The following is a 19031-nucleotide window of genomic DNA, read 5'->3' as shown; positions in this document are numbered from 1 at the left end:
TTCTTTCCAATTTTTATCCCTCCCACCCCACTTCAACATACATTTATAGGGAAGGAGACCAAGATATAGAGAGTGGAGATTCCATCTTGGAATCTTTCAGTGCTACAAAGTGAGTCTCCTGATGTTCAGCCCCAACACTCCATACCTACAGTCATTACAATGCACCCTTAGTTTCATATCTACAATACCATGCCTACACCCATATCTGCAACTACCCCAACACACTGTCTAGTTTAGTTTTTTACTCTCATACAAATTAATGCAGTTGATTGTTATTCCTTGACTTCCCTTTATAGTGAAGAGATGGAGCCAAACACTCAGAAAAAAAGAAGTGCCATTAACTCAACTTAGGGAGAAAAACCTTTTCATGCACTCACTAAATATGTAGCTGAGTTTTTATTGTACACAAGAACTGTGCTAAGTCTCGATAAATATTGTAATGCTCAGCAGCCTCCTCGAGTAGTATCTATAGGCCACAGGAGTCTACTTGGAGATGGAAGTTAAAGTAGTTGTAAACAGACTCCAGTGGGAGCTTAGAATGAGGGGCAATGCGAAGAGCCAGAAGTTTGACTTGAATTCTGCTTCACTTTTCAGTGAAAAGTTACAGTGATAAAATTCATACATACAGGGGCTGGAGCTCAGTGGTAGGGCATTTGCTTTGCACACAGCTGACCCAGGATGGACTTTGGTTTGATCCCAGGCATCCCATATGGTCTCCCAAACCAGGAGCAATTTCTGAGTGCATAGCTAGGAGTAACCCCTGAGCATCACCCGATGTGGCCCAAAAAAATTCATTCATAAGTATACTTCAACTCAGAGAGAAAAGAAAATGTTTCCTCTCACTAGCATTATTCAGTGATTAGTAGCCCATATTTTTTTAAGCACAGGTTAGGCAGCTTTTCCCTGCACACCAGAAGCTAGATCACGTTCAGATCTTGAGAACTGCAAAACTCAAAGACATCACAATTTGAACACCCTAAATTTTCCTTAACAGTGGCAATCATTAAACTCTGTTTCTCATCTACATCAAGTGTAGATGACAATTGTATCCCCCATCCCTTGCCCCAGCTACGAGGGTTGTTAGGAAGATTTAATCAGACCAAGTCTACCAAATGCTTACAACACTCTTGGGGCAAAGTAAGAGTTCAATAAATGTGGGCGTGGTGGTTACAATTGTCACTGAGAAATCCCTTCTAACTGGGAATATTCAAGTGCAAAGGAGGGGCCGGAGCAATAGCACAGTGGTAGGGTGTTTGCCTTGTAAGTATTGGTTCGATTCCTGGCATCCCGAGGCTTTTGAGCACAGAGCCAGGAGTAACCCCTGAGCGCTGCCAGGTGTGACCCCCAAAAACAAAAAACAAGCAAAGAACAAGTGCTCAGGGTTTATTATTAACTTTGTGCTCAGAGATCTTGGTGGGACCTGGGGGACCATGTGTGGGGCTGGGGATCAAACCTAGGTTGGCTGCATGCAAAGGACCTGCTGTACTATCACTCCAACTTTGTGATTATAGTTTTATTCATTCTTCTGTCATTGAACATTTGGGTTGCTTCTACAACCTATCTATTTAGGAAGTACTTTACTGAACATAGTTATGCATACATATTTTTGAATACTTTTTATGTTGGGGAAAATGCCAAGAATTTAGATCACTGAGTTATAGAGAAGTTTTATTCTCGAGTATTAAAGCCGCTTCCATACTTTTTTCCATAGACTCTGAACCAGACAACATTACAAACAACAGTGAATGAGGGTTCCTTTTTCTACATCACAAAATAGCATTTCTAACAAAAATAAAATACAATTCCAAATTATAAAAGCCACAAAATATTAATACCAACTAATAATTAATTGACCCATCATGTCAACAAAATACTTTTAATACTTAAAGTGTTTTTTTTAATTAAAGATCTAGTGTTTAGGGGCCGGGCGGTGGCACTAGAGGAAAGGTGCCTGCCTTGCCTGCGCTAGCTAGCCTTGGACGGACCGCGGTTCGATCCCCCGGTTTCCCATATGGTCCCCCAAGCCAGGAGCGACTTCTGAGCGCATAGCCAGGAGTAACCCCTGAGCGTCACTGGGTGTGGCCCAAAAACAAAAACAAACAAACAAAAAAAGATCTAGTGTTTATATCTTAGTAGTGTTGAAACAAAACTTGGCCTGAAAAAGGGCTAAAAAACTATTAGTAGACAGAGTATCATCTTTCATTTGGTGGTTTCAATAAAGGGAGAATATGTAGAAGGAGTAACCCAACTACTTAATACACAACTATCCAAACATTAAAGACAACTACCATGAGAACAATGCCATGCCATTAGATTTGTATTCCCTTGTATGTGAACAATAAGCATGTTCCTTATGTTTGTTATTGTGTCCACTGAGCCTCAGAAAATTTCAGTACTTTATAGCATCAATCAAAAAGTCAGATTATTTCACAAACAGCCGGAGGTGACCTTGATTTTGAAGTACTATTTTTATTAAGAGGCAGTATCAAATACCAGAATTCATGGTCCCAGACACCTGGATTCAAAGACATCTTTGCCAATTGCTAGTCAAATCACTTAACCTCTATATACCTGTGAATGGCAGGTTCAAATGGAGACTACCAACAATTGATCATTCAACTTTAGTATAAAGTATTGAAGGTCATTAAAAAATGTCCCCCCCAAAAAATGTCCCAGGTACATAAAAGGTTATTAAAGAAAAGCTATAGAAGTGAAGAAATGGAATAAGAGTTGGAATATTGTATAATTGAAACTCAACTATCAAAAACTTTTTAACACTATCTCACTGTGACTTAGTAATTTTTTTTAAAAAAGAAAAGCTAATGCGTTGAACATCTTTTAATTTAAAGATGACCTAGTTTGTTGTGTATCTTGAGAAATTTGCTTCATCTCTTTATAGTTTATAGCTTGCTCCCTCTCTTGTAAAATGTGCACAGCAGTAAGCTATTTCAGGGTTTGAGTTAATTCTTGTGTGTATGCAGATATGCCCAGACATAGTAAGTACTTTCTATATTAATATCATTTGTTGTTTGTGTGGCAGTGGTGTACTCAGAAAGGGAGGAAAGCTAGAGTTTACTCCCGTACTAGCACTGAACAAACTATCAGAAGTTGTTTTACTTTTCTCTCAAATGAGGGCATGGACTCAGCCAACTCAAACATTTTGTGTTTTTGTTTTGTGCTACACTTGGCTGTGCTTAGGGATTAGTCCTGATTCTTGTTCAAGGGTTACTCCTGGTGTGGTTTAAGAGACTATATCTGGTACTGGGAATCAAACCTGGTTAGTCACAGGCAAAGCAAGAGCTGTATCCACTGTACTAACTTTCCTGCCAAGCTCAGACATTTAAAGATGGGTCCCCACATACTACCGTGAGCTATAAGATTGTAGCATGGGTAGAGCTTGAGGCTGCTCTCTCACCAGTCTGTCAAGACTTCTTCATTGATTCTACTAGAAACCCTACCTCTCTCTTTTTCTGTCGGGCACTTGATCTGTTTACTTTTCCCCAAGATGTATTCTTCTGTCAGCTGCCTCCGAGCTGTCACACACCAGCTGCGTGGCAGGGGGGAGAGGGGAAGACAGTTTTTATTTTTCTGCTTCGCTGTATCTTCCTTCCTTTGGGAGCCTTTTTGAGAAAGGTCAAAACAGAATTCTGCAACTGCCATGATGAGAAATGCCAGCCGAGTGAAGAAGCAGGACGCTTGTCAGCAGCAGGGCCCAGTCTCTAGGAGGCCACGGGTAGTCCTGTCAGGGTGGATTTAGCTTCCAGCTCAGGCAGGTGCTGTGGACACTCCCTACTCTAGTGATACAGCACACGACCAACTTCGTGGGTGTTGTACTTGGCAGTTGGAAGAATGGAGGGTCACTGACTAAACACAACAGGACATCCAAGGAAGTGGGAAGTGAAGCAGTTGACACTTTGTTTTTGCTTAAGAGTCTGTGATAAGCCACACTGTCCCCCCCTTCTTCCACTTGATCTTTCTACCTTATTTTGAGAGCTCACAGAGACAGGAAGATTTAAATCCTACTCCTCCTGGTTGGGATTCCTGCCATCTTTTACAAAACAGGACGTTTCAAAGCCTGTTTCCACTTGTTTCTCTCATCACTTCTGGCTCTGTTGCATTTTAATTGGGCTTTTTTTTTTAAATAATTTTTATTGTGACCAAAGTGAATTACAAATCTTTCACAGTAATATTGAAGGTACATAGTGACAATGAATCAGGGCCATTCCCACCACCAGTGTTGTCCCCCATCCACCCCTATTCCCAGATTGCATCCCATATCTCCCTCCTTTGCCCCCCTGAACTGCTAGTGTAACTGGTCTCCTCTGTATGTAGCTTGTTGTAGATTGGGTATCGATTCTGTTGTCATTGACTTTGGGTTTGGTGTTTAAGTCTGGTCATTTTTTATTTCCACTCAATGTTCATATGACTAGTTGGTCCTGGTACCTCCATTTTTCTCCCCTCCATTCATGAGGCAGAACAAGATGATTCAAGTTATATGGTTCTGTTGGAAAAAAAAAAAAACTGGGAGGATTCTGTCTAGAGGTTATATATATATTTATAATTATATTTTTATATATTTAATTATTTATATGTATATATATTTAATTATTAAATATATATTATATATATAATTTAAAAGAAGAAAGGGAAAAAGAAGAAAAACAAAACAAAAGACAACATCAACGAAAGAAACCAAGCAACTACAAAATAAGCATCCAGCTACTAAAACAAACACCATCATATAATAACCATGAGATCGAAAGAAAAATAAAAAAAATATAAAAGAGAAGAAAAAGAGGAAAAATAAGAAAAATCAAAAAAAGAAATAAAAAGAAGAAAACAAACAAAAAGAACAGAAGGAGGACTGGTGTGGCAAGGTTTTGTGCTACTTTTTTTTTCGAGGGGTTGAGGGTTTTTCAGAGAAGTTGTTACACTCCAGCAATCCTGGAACTCACTCTGACCAAAGTTAGAAGACTTAAAGAAGTGATCCAGCATGGCTACCTAGTTTGGGACACTTTGATGGTGGTAGAGGTGTGTAACTTTTTACACCAAGAGCCCAAGTATTACTATTATAAATAAAATAAGATAAAAAGAAAAAATATGCTCAAAAATGAAATAAATATTAAGAGTTTTTTCCAAGACCACCACCCTGCTTTTCTCTTTGTCACAACCCCCAGCTCCTCCTTGTTTGTTCCAGGGAATGAATATGTATGTATCAGGGTCTACAAAGACAAAAGCTGGGATCCTCAGTAGACCTGGTAACAAACAGCCGTGTGAGGTTCAACGCACCTCCTAAATGTTGTTCCAGATGCCCACATTATTGATCTACAGATACTAGGGACTGTTAGAATAAGGAAGATAGAACTTCATCTTGTCTGGAATGATAAAGGACAGCAAGAACACCACCTGATTAAAGGTTCTTTGCTTTGCTTTGCTCTTCAACTAGGAGCTAAGCCTTTCATTGAGTTAGTTGGCTTTGCAAAACCTACAAGAACAATGAACTTTTCTCAAAATTAGGAAAAAGTTCCAAGAATATTCTACCCTCTCTAAAGAAGCTTCTTTCTTGACTCTTGGGGCTTTCTGTAAACACATACCCTTTGGTGTTGTGCAATTAAACCTGAACATTTCCGACAGTAAAATTATTTCTTACAAAGAGATTGTTTGGCTTTGAGATGACTGTAACTTGTGGGGGAATAATTCTCAGTAATTTCCTCTTGAAATCCTGGTTTTCCCCTTTAGGGTTCAGAGATAACTGTCAATAATACAGTGCTTTCTTTAAGTGTATAAGGAAGTTCAGACCAAATTATGCCGTGGTCATCTCAGTGGCTAAAAGCAACAGCAATTTATTTCTTGGATACACGTGTTTGCCCTGTGAGCTCTGTTGTGCAGATTGATAATAGCTATTATTACTTGTTTACCTTTAAGCATCTACCAATTTCATGAAACATATAATGACTGAAAAGTTCATACCATTTTAGCTGAAATTTAATTGCAATCCTCCAACTTTCTTCAGTCAAACCTGCTCTTTAAAATCTATATAGAAAAATCGGACTTCTAAATCCAGTCCATTTCACTGCAGAAGTCTACCACCCTGGCTAGCTTTTCTCTGGTATTCCACTCATCTGCCTAGTTTTCCTTCACAGTTCTGCTCCTAATTCTCCATGATTGTGGAGAATATGTAGCACCACTCTCTCGTTTGCTTGTTTCAAAACATATGCAGAGCCTTTCTCCTTTATTTTTCAAGTCACCCATTTAAAAAAAAATGCAGATTCACTGGAATCTCAAGAATAATGGGAATGGGGAAAGAACTGGGGCTATGGAGAAAACAGAAATATAAAACTATATAATATAAAAAGATAAAATATATGAAAATAAAAATCTTGGTCTTAGAAACTAAATCTCAAGGGCTAGAAAAATAGTAGGGGAGTACTAGTTTGCCTTGCACTGCCATTAATAATCACATGTTCATTCTTCCACTTCCATTCATTGCCAAGAATGATCCCTTAACAGAGTAAGTTCGTAGCACTGCTGGATGTAGCTCAAAATAAGGTTAAAAAAAAAAACAGTAAAAAATTAAGCCTCAAGTTTTATTGCACGTCTCTTCCTCTCCTGTCTACCACTCTCAGATGGATTCTGCCCTCAGTGAATTCTTCCTGAACCTCTGTGTCTAGTTACAAAAGGAAAACTAAACTAACATGATCATTATTTTATTTAGCAGGACACTTTTGTTTATTTTAACTTCTTCTGTTCTGACTTACTCAAACATTTATCTTTAATGGCCAAAGATTTTATTAAATTTCTCTAAGTCCCCAAAACCATATATATGTACACCAAAGCCTCCACATTTCATGAAAGAGCAAAAGCTGAGAATATTAGATTTTCTTTAAGATGCCCCAAAACAGATTTTAAATGCTTTTCATTTCAACCAACTACACATCAGAGGCACTTTCAAATAGAATGGCTCAAAAAACTGGATGTGTCTATAGAGAAAGTCAGTGCATGCATGAAAGACCTCAGACCTGTTAACTTATATTTATTTCAACTTGAAGCAGAATGAGCATGGTTTGTGATGGGTTATGGAAAGTGGAGGAGCACAAGAGAGGAGAGCAGACCAGCTAAGGTAATGTCTTAAAGGTCAAACAAGAAAAACATGATGGATAGAATTCCATTCTGAGCATTTACTTGGTGGAAGCTACCAATATGAAGTCAAGCAACTGATTCTAGCTGTAAACCAGAGAAAATGTTCTGCTTGGGGAAAGGATACTGAAATTAGCAACAGGACATCTGTTATCAAAATCCTAAATTCTCAGGGCCGGAGAGATAGCATAGAGGTAGGGTGTTTGCTTTGCATGCAGAAGGACGATGATTCGAATCCCAGGACCCCATATGGTCCCCTGAGCCTGCCAGGAGCAATTTCTGAGTGTAGAGCCAGCAGTAACCCCTGAGCACTGCTGGATGTGATCCAAAAACAAACAAAAAATCCTAAATTGTCAAGCACTAGATGGTTTCCTTAGAAAATTATTATCTCCTTTGGGCTTTTCTGGCAGAATATGGTCTAGGAGACATAATGCACAGAAATGAGAGAGCCAGGAAGAGGGGACTACCATGAACAATGGTTAGTTTTCCATAGTAACTGGGAGATTGTGGGTGTGATTATTATACTTGAAAATGAAAATGCATTTGGGGTGATGTTTCTTGCAGGGCATATTTTTCTTTAGATCCATGGGGCACAGAATCAGAGAAAAGTTTGATGAGTTGAATTCTTTGGGCAGGACTGGCTGATGGGATCAGCATTCTGAGAAAGACCCAGGAGGCCTCTTAGAATACAAATATTCCAATGAAAAGATCTAAAAAAAATTCCCACCCCTCCTCCCTACCCTGTTAATCTTGATCTTAAGAAACTTCATTCTGACAAATCACTTGTCTCAAAGGTAGAAACTCCTGAGAAGCTGGCCCAATCTCCATCCCAGAAAACTGCAGAGCTTCCCCTTCACTGAATAATGTGTGACCACACAGAGGGGTGACTGCTGGTTTCATCTGACTCATTCTACAAAGTGTCACCTGGGAACCCAGATTTAGTGTGCAACTTGCCAGAGGAAACCCTCTGTGAGAAGTGAACCATCATGTTTTATGTGTAATGAATGGATGTCTGATATTTACTATTGTGGCCTATACAGCACCATTTTCCACTTGCTTTTCATAAGGGTACAGTTTAAAAAGTCTCATATGGCTGCCTCCTCACACATATAAGTGAACATCACATTTTTAACCTTCAGGAAAAAAAAGTTGAACAAGAAAACATGATTTATAGAAGCCTATTCTGAACATTTAACTTGGTGGAGGCTACCATTATGAAGTCGGGCAACTAACTGCTTCCAGTTGTAAACCAGGAAAAAGAGTCTACTCCATAAAAATGACACTAAACTTAGTGTCAGAACATCTGCCATCAAATCCCAGTTCACATGCACTAAAAGTTATTATCTCCTTTGGGTCTAACTGGCCTTGCTTGAAAAATTGCAGTTTGTTCACATCACTTAGGCATCATGGGGAAGGATAGAGGCTCAGTTTAGAAGGTAGAGGTATATTCTGTCCTGTATGCTACAATCCTAATCAGCTAGTCTTTTGATCAAAAGACTCTTTCATTGACTCTTCCTCCTAAAATTCACGCTATATTCGGCTTCTATGAATTTCTCTTTATTGGAGGAAAGAAAAATCAGATACTTCTTTTTTCTTGCAGTGTATAGTCTGGGACTGGGACTCCAATGGCAAACATGACTTCATTGGAGAATTCACTTCAACATTCAAGGAGATGAGAGGATCACTGGAAGGGAAGCAGGTATGTGCTAAACAATTCTTAGTATCCCTCAGATCTTCCTCTTATGATGTATCCTTCCAACCCAGCCACATAGGAAATAGAAGAGATACATTAATATATGATAATGCATGGCAATAGGGAGGTAGATTGGGGTTTGATGACCTAGATTCTACACTTGTCCAACATAAAACCAATAGGATGTTTCTGGGTCAGATACTGTCTCAATACCACCATTTTCCATCCATAAAATAAAGAACATTTTTATTTCCTTTCATTGCCAATCTTGATCTCTATGTTAAAATTAAGAAACTTAATTTTCTCACATAAAATAAATTAAGTAATTATTGACCTCTCTCATAATATTGAGATTAAATGAGTCTGCGACCCCCTGGGACCCCTTCCCGCAGGAGATTTGGGGAGTCACGAAGTTATTCGTAAGTCACGAAGAGGATCCGACCTAGAAGAAAAGAGGCTGGGAAAATAATGAGCTTAAGACAGTGTTCTGATCAAAAGCCATTTTATTATAGTAGGGGGCTAGCTTATATAGCATGAGCACGTTTTTCAGACAAAAGAGGGGAAGGGGAGTTCAGTACTTTTCCACCATAACATTCCCATACATCAAATATGTCAGGGGTTTTTTAGCAAGTTATACATTTACTATAAGTGGTCCTGGGATGCTCTGTTCTGTTAACAGTGCTACAGATCTAATCTTAACTTGTAGCCTTTACATAGCATATTTGTTCTTGCTTAACCATTGACCTCTGGTAATGGCTCTCTTTATGGTCAGCTCTTTCTTTTAGGTTCATGGGGGAAGCACCACCAGCAGCCTGTCACGTACACAGGCCTTTGACTTCTCAGGCATCAGAGACTCCATTTTGCTCTCTAAGTCTTATATCTTCCAACATGAGTCATGCTTTTTATTTCCCAGAATGCCTAGCATATAGCTCATACCTCCAAAGTAACCATGAGCACTAATTGTATCTTTTCTCATTTTGTAGTTCCATGACTGACATTAATTACATTTAACTCTTTTCAGGAATTTCTAAATTCATATTTTTATTATGAGCCCACAAGTCTTTTTTGTTTTATTTATTTTTTTATTTATTGATTTTTGGTCCACACCCGGCAGCACTCAAGGGTTACTCCTGGCTCTACGCTCAGAAATCGCCCCTGGCAGGCACGGGGGACTATATGGGATGCCGGGATTCAAAACATCGTCCTTCTGCATGGAAGGCAAATGCCTTACCTCCATGCTATCTTGCTGGCCCCAAGTCCCCAAGTTTTCATCTAATGTCACCATATCATTTTTAACACACAAAAATAAATCTTACTTGTATTTATATCAAGTTATCAGAGGCAATGCAATGGTATAAAGAGGTGATGTCTATATTGCCCTTGATCCAGAAAGAAGGAAAGATAGTGTAGGGGAGGGGGAAAAAGGACAGATGAGAAATAACAGGGGTCAGTGATGGGGCCAGAGAGATAGCATGGAGGTAAGGCATTTGCCTTTCATGCCAAAGAAGGGTGGTTCGAATCCCAGCATCCCATGTGGTCCCCTGTGCCTGCCAGAGGTGATTTCTGAGCATAGAACCAGGAGTAGCTTCTGAGCGCTGCCGGGTGTGACCCAAAAACGAAAACAAACAAACAAAAAAAAAAACAGGGGTCAGTGATGAAGTGGATTCAAGTACATGAGTGATATTAAGTAAGGACAGAGGAAACTTGTCAAACATAAACAGACAAAAATGTTCACCAGAGCTTGCAACATTACAAGATCACAATTAAAAACAACCCTATAAGAGGTGATGTTACTGCCTGGGTGATCAGGAGTGTAGCCAGAGAAGTCGCTGTTCCATCAGGAAACAATTGAGCTAATAAATCAATAATTATTACATATACCAGCTGCTAAAATTTTAAAATGCTTTTATGGTATTTTGCCTGGTAAATTTGCAAACTTTTGCCTTGTTATGCAAATAAAAATGACTGGTTCATAAAGCATTTTATTTGTAGGTTACTAAGAGGATTAAAACTTAGATTATAACAAACACCACAATTGAAAAGCAACAAAATCCAATGCATTCAAACACAAATAAATCTTTAAATCCCACTGAGGAAATAGATATATTAATGTACTTTTCTGTGTCACTGATACCAGAAAATATTTCAGTTCAACCACACAGCTCCTGTCATGGGTCTGTGGGAACTGTTTTATATTCATAACTATCACTAGTATTTATTGAAAAGAGCCTGATGAGGCCCAGGTTCAAGATGTGATATTAATATATATAAAAGTAAATTTAGGGTTGAGAGAGAGCTTAGTAGATTTCATGGTTTCCATGAAAGAAGCCTAAATTTAATCCCAGATATGATACGTCTTGGTCTTCTAAACACAGCTGAGAGTGACTATTGAAGACTATTGGACATAGAGCCAAGAGTATCTCCTGAATACTACTAAGTGTGGCCCAAAAAACAAAACTAACAAAATGTAAAATATAAGCATGAATAAAGCAAAAAAAAAATGGTTAAAAGGCAACTACAGATTATGACAAATGCTCTACAAGTGCAATTATATTTATAAGACTGACAAAGAGATATAATTTCCATTCAAGATCCTTGCAAAAGAAAAAAGGCCATCCATGTAACAAGCAAGGAAAAGTCCATCAGAGGGGGGCCGGAGAGATAGCACATCGGTAGGACAATTGCCTTACATGCAGCCAACCAGGGAGGGACCCGGTTTGATTCCTGCCCAGAAGTAGCCCTGAGCACCACTGGGTGTGGCCCCAAAACCAATCAATCAATAAATAAATAAATTTAAAAAAAATCCATCACATTGCAAAGTACCAAATCAGGGAAGAGTTTTGTATGGTAAGATTTAAAAAAGAGATCCTGGTATCTAGAGTGGAGTAGCTGTGGAGAAAGTGGGGCATATGAAATGGTCAAAGACAAGATTCTGAGAAGTCAACAAGAGCAGTTTCACTTTCCTTCAAATTGAAGGGAAGAATACAAGTGAGAGCTGTGCTCTACAAGCCAATAATACTGCTTGATTATGGATAACTAGCTTTAATTCAATTTTCAATCACACTAATGACTAATTTGTTGTTGCTGTTTGTATTTAGTCGATTTAATTTTTATGTTTTTTTATTTTTAATTAACTTACCATTATTTTACAGTGTTTTGAAATTGCAGGGATTTATCTTCTGACCTCTGTTATCATCATGTTATTATCCTTACTTTCACCCCAACACTTGTCAGAGAGAAATTGCTTAATAGACTCATGGTACTGTGGTCTCAGCAATGACTGATAAATAGGCATCATTGCTAAAATGTTCTGCTGCAAAGGGATATAAATTATTTAAAAATTTTTGAATACTACTTTTAGCCACCTTTTATGTAATAAATTATAGACAAGATAATGAGGCAGGAAGATTTCTTAGAATCTTATTACTATAGAAAGATAAGATCTGGATTTTTTTAAAGTGGTAACAGAGATAGAGAGAAGTAGAAAGTGATGAGATATTGAGGAAGTGAGAAGTATGATATTAATGAAAGGATTGGCTATGAAAAGAACATGGTAGGAGGCAATATCAGGGATAGAAGAATAAATGTTGGTGCTGCTTTCTGATATATGGCCAGAGAGATCCCTCTTGTAAAGGTTCAGGAATCATGCTTAGTAAATTGATACTTAAAAGAGATGTGTATAAAGTCAATGGAATGACTGATGTATGTGGAGTAATAACTGAGTACATTGAGGGAGAGATATCCAAACAAGATTGAACTCCAAGAAACCTAACTAGTTAGAGGAAAGAAAGCAACAGAAAATATAGCATCTTTTTAGGCTTCTTCCTAAGAGTCAGTGCACCAAAGTACAAGGCAAACTTCTGATGAGCTTTGATGAATTCTTGAGTACCTTCATGAACATTCTTAGTTTGAGGTAAATAAAAATTATTAACAAATAGAATCACACATAGGAACCTTCTAGGAGGAAGCACTGTGATTCCTAGATGGGCTTTGGAGTGAGATTTGTTTGGCATGAATCTCAGTTCCACCAGTTAGTTACACCTATTTAATCTGCTGTGCCTCTCTGGACCTCCTTCATCTATTAAGTGAGTTGGGGAAGACTAAAATGAATAATGAATGAAAAGTTTAACCCACATTATACAACTTCATGTCAAGGCAGTTGCAGATTTGTTTCATCAATGCCCCCTTCCCATCCAATATGTATGAAGGCCCCAAGTATCTGCAGGGTTTGATTTTGTTTTCTTATAGTCCTTGTCTGATAGTACCAGACTCCCTCCACTATTGGTCCACCTTAGCCAGAGATGGAAATGAATAAACTGTTAACCGATAAGCTTTACACATTTGAATTGAACTCAGAATATAATTCATTCAAAATTCCACCTGTTACGACCTGGTTGGAAAAATTGAGGTTAGTTGAAATTATCTGAAATGCCAAAGGGATTGGCACTAATTTTAAGATCTTTGCTTTCCAATTGTGAAGTAATTCTCAAGACTATTTGTTTATCCTATAACATTAGTAGAAGTTTTAGATACTGAAGAGTCAATTTCCATTTGATGAGTCTGGGAAAGACTATGAATGTTTTGATTGAAAATACTAAATTAAGTTTAACACAGTCTGTTAGTTCTCATGTATTATGCACTAATCACAAGGAGATTGAATGAGAAGAAATTACAAGATTGCATAAGAGAGACAGCCATCATGACAGTGGAAAGATGAAATGTTCTTATAAAACAAGGGTGATGATCTCCTGATCTCACATTTGTTCTGACTTTTCTCCTATCTTTCTTCCATTTTTTTCTCCTTCCCTCTTCTTTGCTTTCTTGCTAAGGGGGTATTACCCATTATAGAATCCCTATAGAATGAACATTCCTTTCTAGAACTTTCTTTGTGGAAAGTATGGTATCTGTTTGTTATTTGTTGCTTAGTAACACCAAGTTCTTCAGAGCTCTGTTCTTCAGAGAACCAACATCAAAGAGCTGGAGTAATGGTCATGACATAAATTGCTCCATTATATTTTGGATCTCAGTGGATTATTGTGCAAATTCATCATTCCTGTATGTCAACATTCAATATTCCTCAATTTTTTAAAATTTTTTAAAGCAATTCTAGGAACTGAGAATCAACATCAAGGTTAGTCAACTGTTTCTTCAGCTTTCTTCTTTCTGCTCCTTACTTAAGCGTATGAGTACCAGATACTGTTCTAAATGTATTAAGTAAATTAATTATTCATCTCCCTTCCAGTAATCCTCTGAGACAAATGTAATTAGCAGCTCCATTTTATAGAGGATGTGTTCAGGCAGAGAGTCTTTTGCCAAATTCAATCCTTTGCCAAAGGCCATACAGCCACAGGGTGGAAGAACCAGAATTCAAGGCAGACCGTCTGAGCTCAGAACCTCACTCACATCCATATGTCATTGCTGTCTATTTCTTTCAGAGATCCTTACCTGAAAATCACATGTCAACCTATGCACCTGTTTCTTATAACACCTGCTGTTGTGTGTCCACCGCTTCCTCTAGAAAGAGCCGCTCATGCTGTGACCCTTCTTGTTGCAGGTCCAATGGGAATGCATCAACCCTAAGTACAAAGCCAAGAAAAAGAATTACAAGAACTCAGGCACTGTGATTTTGAATCAGTGCAAGGTATGCACATAGACTGTCTATCAGGACTATAAAGTGATCTGGAAGAAGAATCTTTACAAATATGTATGTCTCAAAAAGAAATACAAAATTTTCTTTTTTGTTGTTTGTATTTGTTTGTTTGTTTGTTTTGGAGCCACACCTGGTGATGCTCAGGAGTTATTCCTGGCTATTCTCTCAGAAATCATTCCTAGCTCTGGGACCATATGGGAAACCAGGAATTGAACCCAGGTCCATCCTGTGCAGTGCATGCAAGGCAAATGCCCTACTGCTGTGCTATCACTCCAGCCCTAGAAATACAAAATTTTCTAAGAGAAAATTTCTAGGAAATAGGAACATCATAAGTCAGTCTCCCCAGGATAAGGCAGCCTCCCCAGGATAATGCTGTCTTCCCAGGACAACCTATGTTTCTAGAATACCTACCATACTGCTCTCAGCACTTGGTTCTGGACAAGTGGCATCATCTTGTTGAAGGGAGACCATGAAAATAAGACAATAGAGCAATATAAAAGGCCTAAAGTTTCTTTAAGTAGGATTCCATTTATCAGGAAATTAAACCTCTTAACTCCATTAAAGAAGATATCTGCTTCTGAGAACCAGGGGTCCTCAAACTTTTTTTTTTTAATTTTTATTTTGATCATAATGGTTTACATAGTGTTGACAATAATATTTTAGGTACATATTTACATAAAATCAGGGGGGATTCCCATCACCAAATTGTCCTCCCTACACCTCCATTTCTGTCCTACCTCCCATTTCCTCTTCCCTCATCCCAGGTCGGCTTGAATATGTGGTCCCCTCTTTATCTAACCCACAACTTAGTAGTCTTGCACCTGTTTGGTCTTGATGCCTCCCTTAGTTCCCCCTCTAACTGGAGGCAGGACTAGCTAGTTCAAGTTGCGTGGTTTTGTTTGAAAAAGAGAAAAGTAATAAACTGGGGTAAGGATCTAATACCCCGAAACTGGGCGGAATCCTTCTAGAGGCTCTCATCATCGTTTTGAGAGATGGAGAAAAAGAAGGTGAAACACTCCACCAGTACCAAAAGAAGTGTCAAATATCTAGTGAGGGCTTGAGCTGTATCGATAAGCACCACAAAAAAAAAAAAAAAACAGGCAAACAAACAAACAACAAAAAGCAAAACAAGCAAAAACTTTTTAATCAGGGGGCCAGTTCACTGTCCCTCAGACCATTGGAGGGTCTGACTATAGTAAAAACAAAACTTATAAACATAGTAAAAACGAAACTTATTCTTATGCACACTGCATATATCTTATTTTGCAATGAAGAAACAAAACAGATACAAATACAATATGTGGCCCGAGATATATTTATGATCTTTTCTCTAATCTTGGGTTTATAATATAACCCCAACTTTAAACCTTTAGACTAACAGGAAATAAATAGATCACGCTATTATTAAAAGAACTTTCCCTGCTTCTTTCCTATATTACAGATCCACAAGATGCATTCTTTCTTGGACTATATCATGGGTGGCTGCCAAATCCAGTTTACAGTAAGTGGCTTCCATGTTTGTTCTTATAAAGGGACAGAGTTGGGGGATGCTTCTGGATTTCTAACATAAAAAGACTTTTGTCTATTAAATCCCTTAGATAATTTTTGTGTCTTGTATCTAACATAGTACACAGTGTTATGCTTTTATAAAATTATCTATACTTTGGATTTCTTCAATGAGTATGATTTTCAGTGTCATAGCAGGAAATTCATACCACTCAATCTTGGGTGATATGGGAACAATTTCAAAACTTTTTGTTCTTTTGGTAACAAAACAAATTCCATCAACTGATGAGAAAGGTGAGGAATAAGTAAATTGTATTAGTAAGAGCCCTGGGTAATTGTGTGGCCAAAGACAAGTTCCAATATTATATCCAAATGTTAATATCGAGTAATTCATCCAATGAAAATTATATAGTCAAAAGATTAACACCAGGTTGGAAATTAGAATTAGTGTCTAGGTTCCCTGTGTAGGTAGGTCAAAGCTCATCTCTAACATGTATCTGTGAGTCCCTAGCATTTACACAGCTAATATTTATCTAAATGGATAGGTTGGTTTTCTTTAACTTCCACATAAGCCAAAACTGTGAATCTATCTGCATAAAAAAACTTGATTTCAATACTTAATATTCAAATTTATCCTAGACTTAAATAGTTGAGTCTTGTAGAAAGAGAACACCAAATAGAAAGAGACCTGCCAAAACCTCTAGGAATGCATTATGGGTGTAAATAAGAAAATTAAAATCTCTGCAATGTTGTTTCACATCTTACAGAAGTCTATTTAAGAAGACTTCTACTTAAGTCTACTTAAGAAGACAGCTAACTAGATTGGCTAGATTATATGTAAAAGCAAGGAAAGTGGGGAGAAAATTTGTAGGAGGGGATGGTGGGAAATCTGGCAGTTCTCAGGGCTTCCTCCTGGATCTATGCTCAAGTATTATTTCTGGCAGGTTTTGGAGGACCAGGGATCAAACCTGTGTTGACCACAAGCAAGGCAAGTACCCTACCTGTAATAATGCCACTCTAATTTCAAGAAAATTGTGTTTTTTTTTCATGTTTGCTTTTGGTCTAACTTGGGTTCTTAGAGTAGAGGGGGCCAATTTTGATACAAAAGATGGTAAAATAAATTTACACTAAAAACTAAAAAATTAAATCTTGAGGGATGAAATAAAGAATTCTAGGATCTACTCACTTCTCTTGATAGAGGCTTTGTACTTTGCTTTAATCTCAGAGAGATCTACTTACATCCTGCCTAAACTAAACTCAAGGCTCATTTATCTTAAAGATGTAACATTAATTAAAGAATCTCTTTTCTTCTTTAAAGTTTCAAATTCTCTAAAGACATAACTGCACAATGCTTCTATAGACACTCACTAAAGATCACAAACTATGCTATGGATATATACCTCAATCTAGTTGTTCTTTGGCCTTCTTTTCACTCTGGATTGTTAGAAAAAGAGAGAAGCTAACAATGTCATATAAGAAAGCTAGTGGAAATAGTGTCCAAGATTTATCCAAAGGAGTTATTTTAGTAAACTATTATAGGTTTCCAAAGGAACATTCTATTGATTTGGGTCTGTTTTAGATTCTGTAGATCTCATGCTTTTGAACAACCTTTTATTCAACCTTGAGGGTCTTGCCATATCCTTGGCATTGTGCTACAAACTATAAAAACAAGACGTTCAACCCTAACAATACAACTGACTTCACAATCAGATTCATGAAGTTTTGTGTGGCCAGTCTGAACCAGAAAGATGACTCTTTCACTTTGTTCTTCCCTCCTATCTTGTTCTGTTGACCATCCCACTTCACTGGACTTTAGGATTTTAGAAACACCCCGGCCCAATTTCTCATTTCTATCCCACCACTGTCAACTGATGAACATGTGGAAAGAATCTTGGGGACTAGGGAAATCAATCTAGAGAAAAAGAAGGTGAGTATGCAAAGTCATGCAGAGAAAACAGCATCATCAATGTCTGCCAACCAGCCCTCCCTCCTACAGCACTCTGGGCCAACACTCAGAAAAGAATTGCTGGGTGAAAAAGCAGTCTTGAGATTTTTCAAGAGAACTGATCAGTCACTCCAGTGTGACCTGTCCTCCAAAATTAATCCAGTTTTGTATGATAAATTTTGTATGGTTCATCCATAAGAATCTAAACTAGTACAGTCTAATGTAATGTGTAAACTGTAATACAAGAGATTAATAAGCATTAACAGACCTTATTTTATTTGATCTAGCAGTGCTTATTATCTACCCACTATTTGTATTGGAACCATTTAATCACATGAAAGGATTATGCCACAAAAAGAAGTATGCAGAAGTGAGCTATCTGGCCACATTGAAAAAAAAGAAAATAAGGTTTTGTAATGGTAGTTCCACTTATCATCCTTCCAGAGATGGGAACTTGAATTGACAAATGACCGATAGCTGCTGAGCAAATCCAGTAGTGTTAGCCAACATAAACTTTAAGTCTTTGTGGAGACAGATCTTTAGGAGCCCTGGAGAAATAAAGTTTTCAACGTTTCTTCCACTCTTTCTTTTTCTACTTCCCCCATACAATGCCCCAAGAAACTAACCTCTTGAATACACAAGTCAAGGTCTCCTGTGCATGGATTTTGGTTACAACTGACAAGTGAAAGAGATGGGATAAAAAAAAAAGAAAGGAGTGGGACCTTTTCTTGGAGTTATTTTTCTCCCATTTGTCTCTCTGCCAGGCTATAGTTTAGTAGTGACCATGTTCTCAAAGGCCAAAGTATCTGTCAGGAGCCTGATCTATCAAACACTACACTTACTATTAAGTTTGATTAACTGTGTCTTCCTACCCTTTTCCCTTTGTTTCCCTTAACATATTTGAATGTTCTTTTATGGAGGGAAAAAAATCTGGTTTAGGAGATATTTGGAGATTAGGAATCCAAAGGGGTTAGTTGGGCATCTTATCATAGCCTCAGGAGAAGAGAGTTCTATTAATGCTAAAATAAATGTCCTAGACAGTGATTCTGACTATTTTTTGATTATGAGGGATCTCCATGAAAATTGGACACAGAGTCTGA

General features: G+C 37.9%; 1 protein-coding gene across 2 annotated transcripts in view; it reads left to right on the top strand.

Moving 5' to 3' along the window:
• Window positions 1-19031, top strand: part of CPNE4 (copine 4) — a 483892-nt gene that overhangs the window by 428717 nt on the left and 36144 nt on the right. For both annotated transcript variants that reach the window (XM_049766524.1, XM_049766523.1), the window contains exons 8-10: window positions 8738-8836; window positions 14385-14471; window positions 15922-15981. In XM_049766524.1, the coding sequence (XP_049622481.1) occupies window positions 8738-8836; window positions 14385-14471; window positions 15922-15981 (246 nt within the window). The remainder of the gene's footprint in view (window positions 1-8737; window positions 8837-14384; window positions 14472-15921; window positions 15982-19031) is intronic.

The sequence above is a fragment of the Suncus etruscus genome, chromosome 20 (assembly GCF_024139225.1).
Source record: "Suncus etruscus isolate mSunEtr1 chromosome 20, mSunEtr1.pri.cur, whole genome shotgun sequence".
NCBI lineage: Eukaryota > Metazoa > Chordata > Mammalia > Eulipotyphla > Soricidae > Suncus > Suncus etruscus.
This window is presented reverse-complemented; position numbering and strand designations above follow the sequence as displayed.